Source organism: Quercus robur, chromosome 4 (assembly GCF_932294415.1).
Source record: "Quercus robur chromosome 4, dhQueRobu3.1, whole genome shotgun sequence".
Lineage (NCBI taxonomy): Eukaryota > Viridiplantae > Streptophyta > Magnoliopsida > Fagales > Fagaceae > Quercus > Quercus robur.
In genome coordinates, this window is record NC_065537.1 from 72,185,110 (window position 1) to 72,203,909 (window position 18,800).

An 18,800-nucleotide genomic window follows, 5' to 3' on the forward strand; every position below is an offset into this window, starting at 1 on the left:
TATAATGTAAGGATTCATGCGCCAAAAAGAGGGGAGGGAGACATTAAGCTTCATGGACAAGATCCATGGACAAACTTAGTTCACCTCTGTGCGTCCACTATGAACACCATGACTAACCACTGTCCGGCGACCAAGGCCTAGTCTTTCAGCCCACTCTCTACAAATTTTATTGTTTGAGCTTTTAACGTACGAACCCAATATCAATTTGGGATCGTTACAAATTGAGTCCTTACATTTCTTAATAGTAATAACTTTATATAAATTAATTAAGAGATACATTTATGAAAATAATCACAAATAAATCATCTAAGACTTTGTTTTTGATGATTTCTTTCTTTGCTATTGCATTTGTTTTTCCTGAAAAACCAAAATGCCAAATTATTTATTAAAAAATTTTCAAATTTAAATATAGAAGTGATTTTGAGCACCAAAAAAACAAAAAAAATCTAAGGTTTGAACTCCAAATTTCTTATTCAAAACAAAAAAATTTACTAGTTGAATTAATTGGGTCATGTACTTAAAACAATTTACCTATGACTCAAATTGATTTAGGTGTTGTATCATTGGTTCATTGGCTTGACTAGTTGGTGGTCTAAGTTTAATGATTCTATTTAGAGAAAGTCTAGACTTTAGAGATATACAAAATTTAACAAATAATTTAATACATACTGATATGGCAGATTAATAATAGTATGTAAAAAAGTGATGTAAGTGATAGATCTAGATAAGCACCAATAAAAACATACAAACTCAACTGGTATGAAAAAAAAAAAATGTCAATTTGTGTCTGTGTAACATTACTCTTCTCCTTAAAATGGACTTCTTGTAAATATTAAAGCAAGCCATAAGATACAATTCCCTATCCTTCAATGGACGAAAGAAAGAGCTGAGGACCTCTTAAGATATATATATGGAAATGTAGAGAAGGCTGTGGAAGTGTTTAGTTTAGAAGTGGGATAGGGGAACAAAATTGATAAGAAAGTTTAATAGACGTTATTTAACATTTTTCCATCTCAACATTCTAGGCTTTCAAGGCTGCAGTTTTTTAAAAAATTTATTTGGAGGGCAGAAAGCAATTTACTTCAGATAAATAAATCTCTTCTTTTTTATTTCAAGGAATGAGTCACACAAATGGTTAATTAGGGCACCAATTTTGAGCTATTCTACAAATGTTTGGACTTCAGGTGGCTAATCAAGTTCAACAGGAAAATAGTATAATGCTATTGTTAAAATTATTTAACTTAAGGAAACCATAGACATTACAGCAAAGAAAGCAAAATAGATTATTCATTATTGTCCATTTGAAACAATTTATAATGTTATCTCTAGCACCGAGTATATTTACCCTATATCGCTATAATTTTTATGATAAGAGCATTCACATCCAATTTCTTAAAAAAAATTCTATTTTACCATCTTAAAACCTACTTTATCATTTATACCATACCATTTTACAATACACTCAACATCCCAACTTTTATTTTCCTATTCAACATCCCAATAAAATAATATAATCCAATGTCTCTTACTCCCCCACCATCAATCTGATGATCTTTTCCTCACTATCTCCCTTTCAACCGCCCATCACCACCACCTCTGTTACAAGAAACCACCACTACCACCACTAAAAAACCCACCACTACCACCGCTAAAAAACCCATCACCACCACCTTTGCTAGAAGAAACCCACAAAAACACAAAAAATCAAATAATCCACCACCACCACCACAACAACACAAAAAACATTCACGACAACACAAATAATCCACCACCACCATAGAAACACAACACAAAAAATCAATGAAAAATCCACCACCACCACAGCAACAACACAAAAAATCAAATAAACCACCACGGCAACAACACACACCAAAAAAAATAAAAATAAAATAAATAAATCAAAGAAAAATCCACCATGGCAACAACACACCCACCACCACCATGGATAGAAACTCACAAAAAAAAAAAAAAAAAAAAAATTTCACATCAAAACCCACCGAAAATCAAACCCATTACCACCGTGAGGCACTAGAAATCAAACCCAAAATGCACCCGGAATTCACATCACCACTGTGAGGCACACAACGTCGGTCTCACCATGCCACACAGCACCTTGACACGCCACGCCCACGCCGATCTCCAACGCCGTGCCACGCCAATCTCCAACCCAACTCTGGTGGCATGCTTAAAAGAAGAAGGCAGAGAGATGTGAGAGTGTGAGTGAGGATGAAGACCAAAAAAAAAAAAAAAAACCTGAGTGGCTGAGAAAGAGAACAAATAATATAATTTTTATCCAAGATGCTACAGTACTGTCATAGAAGTAAGATGGTACTGTAGCAGTATTGTAAAAAATTTTACAATTAGAAGGCCAGGTAACGTGAGGTTTTAGGACTTTAAGGCTAAATATTACCAACATATGGCATTTACAATACCCAATGTGAATGCTCTAAAGTAGTCTGATTCTTCTACGTTGGTTGCTGCCTACGCAACATAATTAGACAAAAATGATTAATTCAAAATATCATATATCACTTCTAAAATAAATTTCATCTAACATATAAAATGCAACAAGAATTTTCTCAAACAAAAAAAAAAATGCAACAACAACTACTAATCACAATACCAAAAAAAACATATATTAGAACACTCAGAATTATAAGGTGAAATCAAAGTAACCCAAACATGCTTCTTAGCAATACACTTGACATTTGAGACCCTAATTATTATTATTATTTTTTAGATAATAACCTTGTTGAAGTTAGTGACAATATGTTTGGGACTTCTATAGTTCTATAAGGGATAACAAAGAGAAACAATAGCACCTACCTACCATTCATAACTCATGAAATTGACAATAAGACTTGCTTCATTGTGATGCTGCTTAACTGGGCTACCATTCACAGCAACTGGGTTTAAGTGAGGGCATTTTAAGGGCCTCAACGATGTTGTTTAAGGGTGCTAAATGAATAATTGGGCTATGAGCTCAAAAACATAAATTTGTTTAAAAGATTGATTGGATATGGGCCCAATTGCGACAGAAAGTGTAGAATAACTAGAGTAGATTTTGAAACCCATTTGGCCCGGTCGAAAGTTGGAACACACAAAGTTACTGGAGAAAGCCAACCATAAGCCTTAGAGCTAGCCAGCCCAGAAGCACGATCCAAGTCAGGCCTGTAAAGGATTATGTTGCTGCATTAGTTTAAAGACACTTCAAGAAAGCTAAGGGTTGCATTAGTGCTGCATCTATTGTAGAGTAGTCTAGAAACGAATTGTAGTTTCTTAATAGAGTTGTTAAACTGTATGTAGCTTAGTATAAGGCTTTGAGTGTTTAGTTAGTTACTCTGTTGGTCCACGTGTTTCTATTCTATTGGACATTAAACAATTCTGTTAGGATAGAGTTTTAGGCACCTAATCTGTTATGGTTAGTTAGCATATATAAGATGTATTCCTGGTAATCTATTCAATACAATATACAGAATTCTCATTTAGTACTTTTCTTCTAGAATATTCTCTCTAAGAAATCATAGAAACACAGTTTTTTTTCATGGTATCAAAGCCATATTAATGGCGTCTTCTGCTAGGTCTTCGTCTTCTGCAACAACAGGATCAATCTTGAGTTCTTCAATCACTCATGGTGTTAATCCTTCTTTGCTGCTATTGTCAAATATGGCAAGTATGGCTACTATGAAGCTTGACTACAACAATTATATAGTGTGGAGACACCAAATCGAAGTGATTTTGGTAGCATATTCAATGATCAATTTCATCGAATATGATCCATTGCTGGCCAATATGCTGTCAAATAATCCATGTGAGCGTCCTTCAGCTACACAGATTTTACGACTGCTTTGTTTAAATATGAATAATGGTAAGCCAATTATCTTTTGTGAGACAGAATTTTCTTTGTTTTGAATAACTTATAAACTAATGATGTTTTGTTTTGTATCCAATTTGTTATCTTGCTAAGTGCATTGATTGAGGGCCTGAGAGAGAAGATTCGGGGCTTGGAAGCTAAAGCACAAATCCTTGCTTTAGTGATCAATAATTCAGATGATTCTATTCCAAATAGAATGAGTCTCTCATGAGGAGCCCAAAGTAGATATTTTCTATGGTGGTTTGGAATTTTATATTTTCCCTTGATATATGTTATGTTTTATATGATGCTTGCACTTTGCATAATTGTGTATGAGTTTTGGTTAAATTATTTGCATAATTGTTTTGGATGTATTTGGTATTCCAACCCGTGAACTTGACCCACTAATGTTGGGGCTGAGGGGACAAGGCCCATCTCCAAATTTTTTGAAAAAAAATAAAATAAAGTATAGGATCTTATTTATGAGTATAGGATCCTACTTGTAGGCCCTTTTGTAGTAGTACTTTGGGTTAGGTAACGTGTTTGAACTTGATGAGAGATTGTAATTAAGTATGTGTGTTTAACAGTTAGTTTGTTTTTCTAAAAAAATAAAAAAAAATAAAAATTCCTACATATAAAGTATATGATTTGTATCAAGAAAAAAAAAAAAAAGTCTAGGATCCTAGTTTCAAAAATTTTAAAAACAAAATCTTTGGCCCCCAATCTCCCTATTAAATTTGTTATATATACCTAAATAATATTATCTTTTCAAAAATGTGGTAATTTTATAATAAATCTGAAACATACACATTAATTTTCACAATTATCTCAACAAAAGAAAAAAAGACAACAAAGGAAAAAAAATATATCTAAAAGGAGATAAAAAAAGGTTTTCAAATTTTCCTCTTCCTCAATCAAAAATAACTTCTTTAGCTTACTTCTCCTTTAATCATGGAAAAAGATTGTATTATTGTTCACTCTTCTTCTTGGTCCTTAAAAAACTGCACCACCATTAGATCTATGCTGATAGACAACCCAGCTAGCACAATGTGAGTTTTTGGGCCTGTTTGATAGTGTTATTCTAATAATGTTATTAATTTTTTAAAAATACATGTGAGTGAAAAAATATATAAAAAAAAATACGCATAAAGTTTAAATACTAAAAAGTATATTACCAAACAATCCTTTGTGTCCGCTATTCTTTTTCTTTTCTTTGATTCAATTTGTTTTGTTTGGCTCGATTTTAGTGCTGGGTGGAAAATGCTTTTTCTCTCCAATTTCAAGAGAAGAACAGGCCCACTTCAAAAGCAAAAGCAGGCACCATCTTTTCTACTCCCAAGGGATGTGACTCTTTTTTTATTTTTTATATATATATATAAAACTAAACAGCCAAGATGGCTAAGTTGGCAACATGCTTACAAAATGTTTTCCCCTTTTTGTCTGCACTCATTAAGGCAGCAATTACATTAGATAGGGGATAATCAAAAAATACAAGATCTTCCTGCAAACTACAGTCCATTCTAGCAAGTGTATCTACACTTTTATTTGCCTCCCTAAATACATGCTTCACTGTGTAGTGGGAAATCTTTTCTAGCAATAATCTGCAATCAAAAAGTAAGGAAGAATAAGCAACAATAAGGGAGTTTCCGGAACTAATAACATCTAATACAACTTTAGCATCAAGTTCCACTTCTAAATATTGAACACCAAGCTGAATGGCCAATTGTAGACCATCTCTTAGAGCCCAAAACTTTGCTATAATGCTTGTAGTTGACCCAATACTCCTGCAAACCCCCTGACCCACTCACCAACACTGTCCCTTATCACTCCACCACCTCCAGCCCTTCCCAGATTGCCACAAGAAGCCCCATCTGTGTTCAATTTGAACCAGTTAGAAAGAGGCTTTTCCCAGCGCACTTGAATGCTAGCCAACCTCCTCTGTTTGTTTATTTTCCCCACACAATAATAAAATTCCATTGCCTGGCTTATACACGTTCTGTACAGATTGATGTTTAGGGGAATATTCTCAAAAACAACCTTATTTCTATGCTTCTACAGTTCCCATACAGCAAAAGGAAATATATATCTCCAAGGAACTAAGGATTGGTGCATTGCTTTACTCAAGCAATTGACCCAAAGCCAATCATTAACATCATCAGTGGCTTGAAATAAGGGAACAACCATAGAGGGAATATTTACTTTAGACTAGAAATCAAGGGCATAAATACATTCCCTTAATAGGTGCCTAATCGTTTCAGGCATTCTCTTGCATAACGGATAAGAATCTTTCTCAATGATACCTCTTGAAAAAAGAGTATTTTTCACCGAAACACTCCCATGCATACACAGCCAAAGGAAATTGATGATTTTTGGCAAAATATCAAGCTTCCAAATCCACACCCCTTGGAAAGTATCGTTTATTGCTATTAGTTTCATAAAAAATAAGTAATATATCAATATCTTATTTGTTATTTGATTTTTTTTTATGCTTTCATTGATTGTTATTCTTATTCTTAAAAATATTTATTTTATTAGTAATTTTTAATTTTGATTATTGTATTTATGGTTTATAATTCAAATTTAAAAATCTAGTTATAACATAAAAAGTAACCTTAACCAATACATTAAGCATCATTAATTGAACTCTATAACATATATTGAGAATTTTTTTTTTTTTATTCAACTCCTAAACATAAATTTTTGGTTTCACCACTGCGACACTAAAGTAAATCAACAACTTAAATTAAAAAAAAAAAAAAAAAAAAAAAAAAAAAAAAAAAAAAAACCACATAGAATCCCGTGACATACTAGTCCAACATTGTAACAGTTAGCAATAAACCTTAGTAAAGCCAAATACAACCACAAGTACCACCCAAAAAGAAAATAAAACCTTACCGATCACAAATTTCTAATAAAGCATTACAAGTAAAAAAAAGAAAAAACCCAAAATGATCGCATGCATTATACACCACAACCATATGACCTAACTCATAAGAAACCCAACAAAATTAAGTGCATAGCTCACGGGCCACGCCAAGCCTTGAATTGGGTACGTCAAAAAGCAACCGATGGTTCTGTTGCTGCATGTTGGCTATCACATTTAGCACCGAGTTCACATTGTCAGGTGCAGCCGCCATGGCCAAGCATGTGGTGCTGCCTGCTGTGCTGTGGATGAGTATGTTGTCTGGTGGTAGTGTCACATTCATGCCTGCGAAAATGAATGTTATTGTGGGTGCAACAATTGGGACATTGTAGCATGTGTCAAAGCCACCCAAGGATGTCACTGTTGGAACCTTCACTCGCCTTCGGAACTCGTCTCTCATGGCAATGTATGCCGGTGCGACTAGTCGGGTGAAGACAGTGCCTGATTGAATCAAAAAGGTTTGTATGTTAATTATTTTTTAGATTATACAAAACATGGTGCACAAGAGAAAAACAATTACCCATATTTCAAATGTATTCATTTTATAGTTTAGAATAAAGAGATACACATGCTCAAATGTGAGTGCTTGTACTATACATCTTACAATGAGAAAGTAGGGCACGCTGATTATAATAATGTTGCACACAGTGGTACATGGTACATAGAATTATTAAGATTCCTTATTTGACTTAAAGAATGTGTCCTCAGTGTGCATATTACTCTTTTTTCTTCAAGGAAACATGCAATTCCTGTTTGTCATCATTACAGGACAAAGCTCACCATATTATTGTTCCAAAACAAAATTTGACCATAAGACACAAGGAGCAGGACAATTCTTAAGATAGAATAAATCCAAGACCGAAATTTTAAATTTTGTGACTGTAACTAAACTAATGGACCACCAGTACCTTAGTTAATAATGGACCAAGTTTGGCATATATTTAAGCATTCAAATATAATCAAATTTTCATGCACAGAATGACAATAATTAATAAGGGCAAGTGTTTTATGAGTGTATATGAAAACAATACCAGAATCAAAGATGGTTCCTGAGCCTGTTGTTGGATTGAAAGCCAATGCACTAGGTGGAATATTAACAATTGTCCTACCAACCCTTATTGCTTGCAAGTTCACATAGTACAATGATGATCTTCTGGGGTTTCTGAGCAAGGGTGTGTACTTGATTCTCTTGGGCTGAGCAACTGGGCCAAGCCTCAAAGACCCAGAAAAGTTGAGGGACTTGAAGCTAGGTAAGCAATATGAAAATGTGGATTGGTACAAGTTTTGGGTCTGGGATAGAAGTGACAATGAGCCTCGGCCCAAGCCCAATAGGCCCTGTGGTGGCATAGAGTTACCTGTGGTTTTTTGGATGCAACCAAAGGTGTAGCCAGGGATGGGGTCAGTGGCTAAAGTGACTGTGTCCTGGGACAGGTCAGCTGCAATGCTAGAGCTTCCATAGGTCAGGTTGAAATTGCAGGCACTGCCACCACAAGTGGGGTTGGGTACCTGAAATTATTCACATGCATGTTAGTGTAAAGAAGCTTCAGAAATTTTGTTACTTTTCTCTGTTTAGTAACCATAGACTTTACACCCGTGAACTTTTGTGTCGGTGATATGATATCACATTCGCACCTAAAAAGAAAACAAAACTAAACAGTAAAAAAAGGTTTGTTTAAATCTTTCATTTTTAGCATCAGCATAATTACTCTAGGATTAGGGGTTTGTGTTTTTAATTTTTTTGAATTTCACTCTAAATATTTTAATCATCAAACAATGTTATGGTACAACTTTTTTTTGGACCTACTTCATAGATCAAACAATGTCATGATACAACTTTTCTTGGACCTACTTCACAATTTATTGAAACTATAAGTTTAATTGGCCTAATATTACTTCTACATAAACTTACTTTTGATATAATTTTATTAGGGAAATAGTTGTTGCACGCTAGGTGTGTAACATGCTTTGCCCATTTTATTATATTACACTAATCACGCCCTAAACATACTTAGAGATCCAAGTATGTACCAAGACAATATCTTTCTCGACAGTGATTGCCTATATGGCACATCAAATGTGCACGATCCTTATCATAGTAAATGGATCTTAACTTATCAAAAAAAAAAAAAAAAAAGTAAATGGATCTTAAAAATGGGCCCACATTAACTATCCGAAATTATAGCCGTAGACTCAGGCCATAAAAGGAAAAATTGAAACATCATGAGAAGAATGAACCTACTAGAAAAAGTTAGAAATTATTCAAAGCAACAGTTTCATTAAAAAATAAATAAAAGCTGATTAGCTTTAGGATCAATTATTGTCTAAGAGAAGTGGCATAGATCTCACTTATTGACACTTCGAAACACAAACCACCTAATAATTACTCCACAAATTGAGCTAAACTAGCTAGCAAAATACATTATTGGAGAACTAGTGGGAAATTGTTAACAGTAAGTAAAACAATGATGCTAACAGTGAGTCCAATAAAAGTTTGTCAACTTAAAACTTTCTGAAAAATATGAGTACAAATGAGAGCTAATAAAAGCTTGACAACTTAAACGTTTTGAAAAATTATGAAAATTGTTGTATTGGTAGCCATTATAATTCATTTTAGTGTTAACAGTACCTGCTTGCACTGAGGAGCTCCACAACCAACAGGCTTGTAAGTGGTGGAACTAGCAGAGGCAAACAAGGTTGAAGAGCAGCCTACACAGCCAGTACAAGGCACCCAAGCAGCATCATTGCTAGTGTCCATGGCCATGAGCAAAGTCTGAGGTGGTGTACCAATTTTGGCTCTCACAATATACGTGGGGCTCTGTATGATCTGCCTGCCAGAGGCAATTGGCACCACAGATCTCCTGGCCACTAGGCTTGACAAGAACTGAAGCCTGGTTTGGTCCTCGGTCTGCATTTGGAGGATACTCTCTTCCCATGACAGTGGCTTTGAGGGTCTAAATGGGGAGCAGGGGCTGTATACATGGAAGACTTGGAGGGTTGAGCCTTGGTCTGAGGTCTCACATTTGGGGTTTAGGCAATGGACAAGGGAAATGCAGAGGAGGGCTAGTGAGAAGAGAAGGGTTCTCATTGCCATGGCTCTAGACTTCAGTTGTGAGGTTGAGTTAGGCTTTGATGATTTAGTGTGACCAAGAGTGTGCCTATTTATATAGGTGGAATACTATGTGTGTGCTTGTGAGAATGATTATCCCTCATTGCTTATTGCACACTCACTGTCATGTGGAATAATCGTAATGCGATTTTACCGAATTTATGTACCAATAGGCAAGCACCATAGAATAAGCAAATGAAGCGGTGGTCTAAGGTCCAAGTAGAAAAAGACCACTTTCTCCATTAAAAAAAAAAAAAAAAAAAAAAAAAAAAAAAAAAAAAAAACCAAATTTTAACCAATAGCGTTATTTATATTATTGTAATAGTATTAATAAAACTCAAATATTATTCAATAAATAAAATAATATTTTTTATCAAATAAAAAAGAAAAAGAAAAAAAGAGAGAGAAATGCTACCTCTACAATATTTTAACAACAAATCTTAAATAGTAGGTTGTTAGTAACTATTATTAATATGCAAAAAAATAATTTGAGTAGTGGGTTCAAATTAGAACCGTAACAATTTAATAAGTAAGATCTCTTTTTTTTTTTTTTTAAAAGAACAATTAATACACAAAAAATTTCACAACAATTTTCACAACAATTAAATTGACAAACTTTTACTAATTTTCATCTAGTTTCACAACTAACATCATTTTTTTTCTTTATCATTATCAATCTACCATATCAACATGTGTAAAATGTTTTGTCAAATTTTTTTATGTCTATACTTTATAGACCTTCTCAAAAAGAAAAAAATTTCTACATAATTCATGTTAATTAGTAATTTACAAGACAATAGAGTTTTAAATATATAAAATGTCTCATGCCCCAAATACATCAACCAGCCTTTGCCGACGATACAACCCCAAATACAGCAGCCTGCCTTTGCCGACTGATACAATAAGAAGTGTGTATCAAGAATTAGATATTTTTTGTGTCGGGGAAGGGAGGGATGGGCTGTTGTGCACTTGAGTAAAAGGACTAAGGATTGTAGTGGAAGTGAGTGACTCGTAGAAATTCTGTAGTGAGTGCGTAGTTTTGCTAACAGACTGTATTCCATTTACTTTTGTAAACTGGGCCTCTCTTTGTCTATGACTCTATGTCTATGACACTATGTCATACCCAACCTAGAGAGAGTCATAGAGATTTGGAATATTATATGATATGGGATAAACTCTATAAGCAGTATTATTAAATGTACATGGAGGGAGCACTAGATTATGGACTTGATTATATCTCTGAGCTGGTAAACTATGAGTTTTTTAAAGAGGAAAGAATACACTTTTTTAGTAGTAAAATATGATAATTTATTTGGCTTCACAACACATTCTTCTCTGTTTGTTTGTTTTTTAGACAAACAATGCATATGCCACCTAATAGTACAAAAGATTTTAGTTGTTGGTACTTTAGGGATGCAAAACGTGAACTTCTTTTATAGTTTTGGAGGTGAACTACTTTCTTAGGCACATTAAATAGAAGTGTGCAATATGACCCAAAATATGTTGGATTATATACACATATATTTATCATTTTCATCGCTTCAATTGTTTTTATGTAAAGGTTATTCTGTCATGAGTCTATAAATAGTAATACATTATAATCTCTCAAAAGCTCTACTTCTATAAATAAATAAATTATATATAGGTACAAACAATAATATCTACTACATTTTTTTTCTTTATCATCATGAGAGTTCTTTTGGGTATAATAGGCAAAATTCAATCTAAACCTTTGATTCTCCAACAAAGAGCTTTTCTAGTTTAATAATTTAATTAATTGGAACTCCACTATCTATTATATTCTCTTTTAAATTGTGAAAGGGAGAGTCACTATTTTTTAGTGATTATCAAACATTTATTAGTGCACATCATCCGTACAAACTACCCTTTTTTATGTTTTAAATGTACATATCCTTACAAAATATGAATATCATGCATGAAATTGTGGATGTAATGTGTACAGAGGGTACCAATTATATTAACAAGTGTGCCGAAATTACTTGTTATTTTTCAAGCTAGGAAAGTTGATGAACAGTATTATGCTTTAATGTTGTAAACTTCAGGACTAAATTGTGACATAAAACTTTTCATTCTAAATACAGCACGCAAGTTCAACACTAATCTTGTACGCGAATTTTGAACTCTTATCATCTATAAATTTGAGCTTCAGTTATGATTCCAATCACGTCACTACACAGTACACAGTCCACATATGGTGCACGGCACAAATGGAGTCATTTTCAATTTTTCATTACCCATTTTCCTAGTGTACTAAGCTTTCTCTATAGATAAGGAACATAATATGCTGTGGATTCTAGGGAATATACTCCTCTAACGGTAAATTGCACATATTGGAATTAATCAATAATAATGCTAGGCTATACAATACTCACAATAATAGGTTACAGTATAGACTAGGACCCAGAACCATTCAACAATAATACTTGATTGTTGAACTCAATTCATCCAAAAAGAAAAGATTTTGATTGAACAAATTAGCATTTGTCAAAAAAATCCACTTTGGTTGTGATAAGATAGCACTATAATATTTGATTAAACTCAATCATCTAGAAACAAAAATTTGATTGATCAAATTAGCTTTTGTCAAAAAAACCCACTTTGGCAATTGTGATAGCTGAAAGATATTAAAGGAGAAATGGTAGGTACATTTATCATGATTTTTCATGACTTGTTGAATTGGTAAATTGTGATTGTAAGAACATGGACTATCATTAGTACAACTTTTTCATCTTTGTTAGGTTGATCAGAAAATTGTGAAAATTCTATGAGAAAGTTTGTAATCTGTAAAACAACGTATAGGACAATCTGTAATAGTGTTTAAGTTGTAGCCTAATCTTGTAATACACAGAGCAATGCAAAAGGACAAGGAACATTTGATGATAGTGACACGAAGTATAAGGGTCTATTATATTTCATATGCTTGCTTTTGTGTAATGATTATTATTTATTAAGATCTTGATTTGATTTATACAATTATAAAAAAAGTTGAAAGGAAGATATAAAGGCAAAGAGAGAAAGCAGATTCGCTGTTTGCTTGGTTTGTGTTATGGGGGGTCTTTTGCGTAATGGTGTGTGTTTTGTTTCTTTCTTCCCATTCACATCAAGATCTCTCTAACATGCTAAGGATATGGAAAACAAAACAAAATTGAATTAAATACACCATAGTGCAGTCAAGCTCATCTCTGAGAAGTCATGAGAGTCAACTCTTGATGCAATTGCTGGAATTTTGTCTATTAGTCATTGACATCACAGTTATGGATGAACCTTGCATGTGATTGCAATGTGAGTGGCACAACCAAGTATTTCCTGTCCATGCCGAAACCCAATCTAACCCTACACACAAGCAAACATTGACTTGGGTTTGATACAACTTTCTTGGTTCTTATCTTAAGCCTTAACAAGTTCAGAGCATTTTTAACTAGTCAAGCTACAATTAACATTTTTCGTAATGACTTATATAAACCAAATCGATCTAATAACACTCAATGTGAGAGTCAACCTATGCTTACCAACGCGTGGTCATCTAATTCAATCAATATCTAATATATTTGAGATATAACATAGGTCTTCTAGGACTGTATTAGAAACCTAAAATTGATTCTTCTCTTTATTAGGATTGATTCACACCATTATAAGAAATGATATTATAGCTTTAATTAAGCCCATTTCAAACTAAACACTCCTTTTTTTTTTTTACCCTACAAAAACTAACACTCGTTCTATATACGTTGAACCCTCACATCTCATTTTAAGGAAGAAGTACCATAGCATATAAGGCGGTGGGTGGTGGCGAATTTATGGTAGAATTACTATAAACTACCTAAAAGTGTAGCACACAAGATATGAATGGTTGATCTGTAAATAACGTCTATGACATGGGGTCCATTTACTGTGAGAGATATGCATATATATGTTACATAGGATTTTTTTTTTTTTTTCCTATTTGTATGTATGTTTCATAGCCTCATAGGCCGATGGGGTACAAACTTGATCTAATCAATCTAGACTCGTACGACAACTCAACATTCGAGCAATATTTCTGCACCGTACCCTTCCATACACAAGGTCCAGTGTGGTTGAATAACAAACAAACAAAGCCTACCTATTACCTAATGCTAATTCTCACAGGCAAGATCCAGAGTTTGATGACTGACTACTTTGGCATAAAAAGCAACATTTACAAAAGGTCACTTCTCCTACCACTTTTGCATAAAGTATCCCTCATCTACCGTTATGTTTGCATTAATTGTAACAAAATAGGTGCCACAACTTTGCGGCCGAGGGGATTAGAACCTAGGAGCTTCTCCTATTAACCAATCTGAGAGAATGGTGTATTGTCAAGACTTTTGAGGGAAAATCTCAGTCTTACCAACGAACCCTATAAAATAACCTATCTAAGCTCTACTTGAGAAAGTATGCTTTCAAATACGCTATTTATCTTCCATTCTCTTAGAAAATATTTATTTCCTTACTGACTTAAACTTCAGAGTGCCTTCGACTAACCCTGTTGGTCTTCGGCTTAATTAACAAGTTGTTCTTTTCTCATATGTGTTTGATTTTGAACTCTTGGACATTTTAGCTACCTCGCTTGATTATAGAATGCTTGTCATGCTTCCTGTTTCTGAAATCCACATACCTACAATTTGCATTTTGAAAACCAAATAACATACTTTAATTATCCCAAGTCCAAGTTTTATTTAAACTGTATGTCCGGATGTGTAGCATGTGTTAGCCTGTTAGGTCAATTAACAAACAAAAAACCTCTCATTTGTCAAGTATTTTCCATCTAATCTTTCCTTCCTTTTTTCTTAGGCAAGTCCAAACCAAGAACTAGTTATTATTCATTCTCAATATGTAATCAGCTCGATTAGATCACCCTTTTAAATTGACTGATGGTGAATGTCTTTTCGTAATCAAACTTCTTCGAATATTGACTTGGAAGTAAATGTCTACCAACGCTAATGAAGACTACATGAGCTTAGAAAAGAAAATGACAAACTATGCATGCAATTCTCTAAGTGAAAGAAAAAGTTATTTCGGTGCTAATTCTTAAACCCTCAACTTCTTTTTTTGTTTGAGGTATTCTTAAATACTTAACTAGTCCCTCAAAAAAAAAAAAAAAAAAAAAAAAAAAAAAAAAAAAAAAAAAAAAAAAAAAAAACTCTAACTAGGTAAGAAAAGCCAACACAAAATAGAAATTTTCTTAGAAAAATTCTATATCTACAATATTTTCACAATACTTTCACAATGAATAATAGGTGACAAGTTGTTACTTGCTATTACTTGTGGGCAAAAAGGTAATTTTATTGATAGATTCAAGTTAAAAACTCATAATCTACCACTTAAGATTTGTTATGAAAATGTTGTAAACATAACACTTCTTAATTTCTTATACTTACAACAAATTTTATTTTTTTGAGTCTTAAACGTACTAATAAGTTATAACAATTATATAGAATATGAAACCGGAATACAATAGTCACCTTGATTAGCATGGTTTAAACTTTAAAACTATTGCAGTTTTTACACAATTTAGAACCTTTTCATCCAAACAAGTTAGTATTCCAGATATATATCCGATCAAAAACTTTGATCTTTATGATGGTAAATTCCAAGGTCTACATTTTCAGTTGTAACATGCGTTTACATATATACCACATATTCTTTTTTTCCTTTTTTGATTTTTCCTCGTACTCTACTGAAGGAGACATAATCTGATTAAAGTTTATTATAAATCTTGGAATCTCATATGATGGTGAAAAGTGATTGAAATGTCCTTTTTCTCTTCAAATAAGGTGGCACCGACAGTTAATTACATATAATACTAATAAACACGTGAACTCAGGATTTTAACTTTTCATGACCAATGTACCACCCGATTCTCATAGTCACATGCATATATAAGCCCTCATGATACAAAAAGAGAAAGGAAAATCAAAGAAAGAAACAACCAGGACAGCCATATATAGATGTATAGCACAAATAATTAATGCTCAAAGAGTTATAATCATGATGTTTGCAAATCAAGTTGTTTTTCACTTCATTAGAGAACTTACTTAGATTCTCTTCTTTTTGGTTTGGTCCCTTAAAACTATCATTGAATTATCAAATGAAAAACCTTTTTTAGTTGAAAGACTTTACACATTTTTTTGTAAATCTATTATTTTAGTTATTGTGGTTGTTAAGAGTCTTAGGGGTTAGTTTAGTGATTCCTAAAACTTCATGATATCTAGAAGATCTTAAATTCAAAGCCTCTTTCCAAATATTTGTAAAGATCTAATACATTCGTTTCTTTTAAAAATAGAGTTATATTTTAGTAACATAACTTATTTTTATTTTTAATAACATAATCAAGTGTTAAATCTCCTCTCTACAGTTATTATAATTATCAAATTGTCAATAAATAAAGAGAATAGAAGCTACTATGTACAATGTACCCCAGTTAAGATAGTCTTCTCTAGTCACGCGACTCAACTTCCATTGTCCTTTTTAATCAGGGAAAAAAAATTTATTTCTAGGTATTTCCTATTTTCCTTGGAGATCATTTAACCAATATTACATAAGCATATTGTTGTGGATTTTTTTATTTTTTTGGTTCTACATATATAGTATATAATTATAGGACGAAATTTAGTTACAAAATTGGTTGTAGCATTAGGCTACAACATTACTCAATAAAATAAATATTATTATATATTTTGAAAATCTAACCGTTAATTGCATGTTCTTTATGCTCTTAATATACATATCAAATTTTGTGTTAATCGGATATTATTTTCTATATAATCTATAAATTTATATTTTATGTATAATTTTAAATTACAAAAACTTACAATTTATACAATTTATTGATGGCATAAGCATAACTATTGATCTTCAATTTTCTAGAAATTTTACAAGTATGAAAAATATAAAAAATATATATTATCCAATAATGGATTTGTTAAAATTCACCTCCATAAAAAAATATATATATTGAATAAAGTTGTAATCTAACATTACAACAAATTTTATAGCTAAAGTTTATCTATAATTATATATCCTTGGCTTTTTCTTTTTCTTTTATCCCTTTTGGGAAGGGGGGTGTTGTCGGTGGAACTGGAAGCTGTGACAGTGAGAATTACAGAGCAAGTAAATCCAAAAAATATTATGGGGGAAACTTGGAAACAATGATTTGAATAGAAAGTTAAAAAATTTAAATGCCAATGAAAAAAAGCATCTGCATGGCATGTGATAAATAGACCACTCAACTCAAGTGATAAGACAAGCTCCCCAAAGAAATTGGTAAAAATAACAGAGTTACGTGAAATGTGAAAAGCTAGCGTGAAATATGCTGAGTGCTGACATATTGTTTGGACTGTAAATCTCATGGGGAATATCTATTTTACACTCACAATTCAAACTTTTTATTTTTATTTTTTAACTGAAATCATAACTTAATGTATATAAAATCGTGAGTTCATGCATTCAAGTCATCACAATTTCAATTCAAAAAGTTTAGAACCTGTTTGGTTAGTTATCTCTAACCAACATTTTCAAATTTTAAACAATCTTACACATTTTTCAATACATTTTTTTCATTCACACGTATATCAAAAACTCTTAAACAACATTACTCAAACTAACTTACCAAATTAATTTAGAATGCATATAAAATCGTGAGTTGGTACATTGAAGTCAAGATTTCAACTCAAAAAGTTTAGAATTTGAACTCAAATCACAGTGTCACACTGTCATCCTGGAAGGAGAAGGCAAAAGGAGATGCACTGTGGAAAGGATCAAAGGTCATTTGGTTCTTTAGCACTGGGCAGAGGGCAGATATGGTCTTAGTGAAATTGGGCTTGCCAAATTAATTTGACTCATCTGAGAGAGAGAGAGAGAGAGAGAGAGAGAGAGAGAGAGAGAGAGAGATCTGCGATTGAGACTGTGTTTAGTACTTCAATTGTACTTTTAGAATCCAAATACATGTCTACATGTCCAATTTTGAACATATATGTGTCTCAACATGTCCAATTTTGAACATATATTCGGGTCTCAACATGTTCAATATACAAGTTTGTTAGCGTGTAATTGGGATTTGGGTTTCTTGAGAGTGTTATTATGCACTATTGTATTTTCCCTGATAATAGTGAAATCCCTGCAACTCCGTGGACGTAGGCAAATTGCCGAACCACGTAAATATTGTCTTGTGCGTGTGATTATTTTCTTTGACGTGTGTTTTCTCTATTTGTTTTGTTTCTCACAGGTTAGGAATTTTTGGTTAAATTCCCTACAACTGGTATCAGAGCCAGGTTAGGTTTGAGTGGGAGCAATGGCAGAGGAAGCAGGAAAGGCGTCTGGAATAGAAAAGTTTGATGGCACAGACTTCGCATATTGGAGGATGCAGATTGAAGATTATCTCTATGGGAGGAAATTGCATCTGCCTCTTTTGGGGACAAAACCTGAGGCTATAAAGGCTGAGGAATGGGCTCTTCTTGATAGACAGGTATTGGGAGTTATTAGGTTAACTCTGTCTAGGTCTGTTGCACACAATGTTGTAAAGGAGAAGACCATAGCAGATCTGATGAAGGCTTTGTCTGGTATGTATGAAAAGCCGTCAGCAAACAATAAAGTGCACTTGATGAAGAAACTGTTCAATCTGAAGATGGTAGAGAATGCATCAGTAGCACAACATCTAAATGAATTTAACACTATCACAAATCAATTGTCGTCTGTAGAAATTGATTTTGATGATGAGATTCATGCTCTGATCGTCTTGGCTTCTTTGCCAAATAGTTGGGAGGCAATGAGGATGGCAGTAAACAATTCTACAGGAAAGGAAAAACTCAAGTACAATGATATACGAGATTTAATTCTGGCTGAGGAGATTCGCAGAAGAGATGCAGGTGAAACCTCAG

General features: G+C 33.1%; 1 protein-coding gene and 1 long non-coding RNA gene across 2 annotated transcripts; one reads left to right on the forward strand and one right to left on the reverse strand.

Moving 5' to 3' along the window:
• Positions 1–3,478: 3,478 nt before the first annotated feature.
• LOC126724541 (uncharacterized) lies at positions 3,479–4,179 on the forward strand. Its single transcript, XR_007655026.1, has 2 exons — positions 3,479–3,868; positions 3,968–4,179. It is a non-coding gene; the product is annotated as an uncharacterized LOC126724541 (long non-coding RNA).
• A 2,479-nt stretch (positions 4,180–6,658) lies between these two features.
• Positions 6,659–10,033, reverse strand: LOC126723593 (aspartyl protease AED3). The gene is made up of 3 exons (XM_050427163.1): positions 9,403–10,033; positions 7,808–8,282; positions 6,659–7,217 (listed from the first exon to the last, which is right to left on the reverse strand). Exons 1-3 carry the CDS (start codon positions 9,865–9,867, stop codon positions 6,862–6,864), a joined length of 1,296 nt encoding a protein of 431 aa, XP_050283120.1. The 5' UTR covers positions 9,868–10,033; the 3' UTR covers positions 6,659–6,861.
• Positions 10,034–18,800: the final 8,767 nt, after the last annotated feature.

Coding starts and splice junctions, on each gene's coding strand:
- LOC126723593 (XM_050427163.1), bottom strand. CDS start 9,867: ATGGCAATGAGAACCCTTCTCTTCTCACTAGCCCTCCTCTGCATTTCC. Junction 8,283..9,402: donor GAGCTCCTCAGTGCAAGCAG/GTACTGTTAACA, acceptor GAATAATTTCAG/GTACCCAACCCCACTTGTGG. Junction 7,218..7,807: donor AGGAACCATCTTTGATTCTG/GTATTGTTTTCA, acceptor TGATTCAATCAG/GCACTGTCTTCACCCGACTA.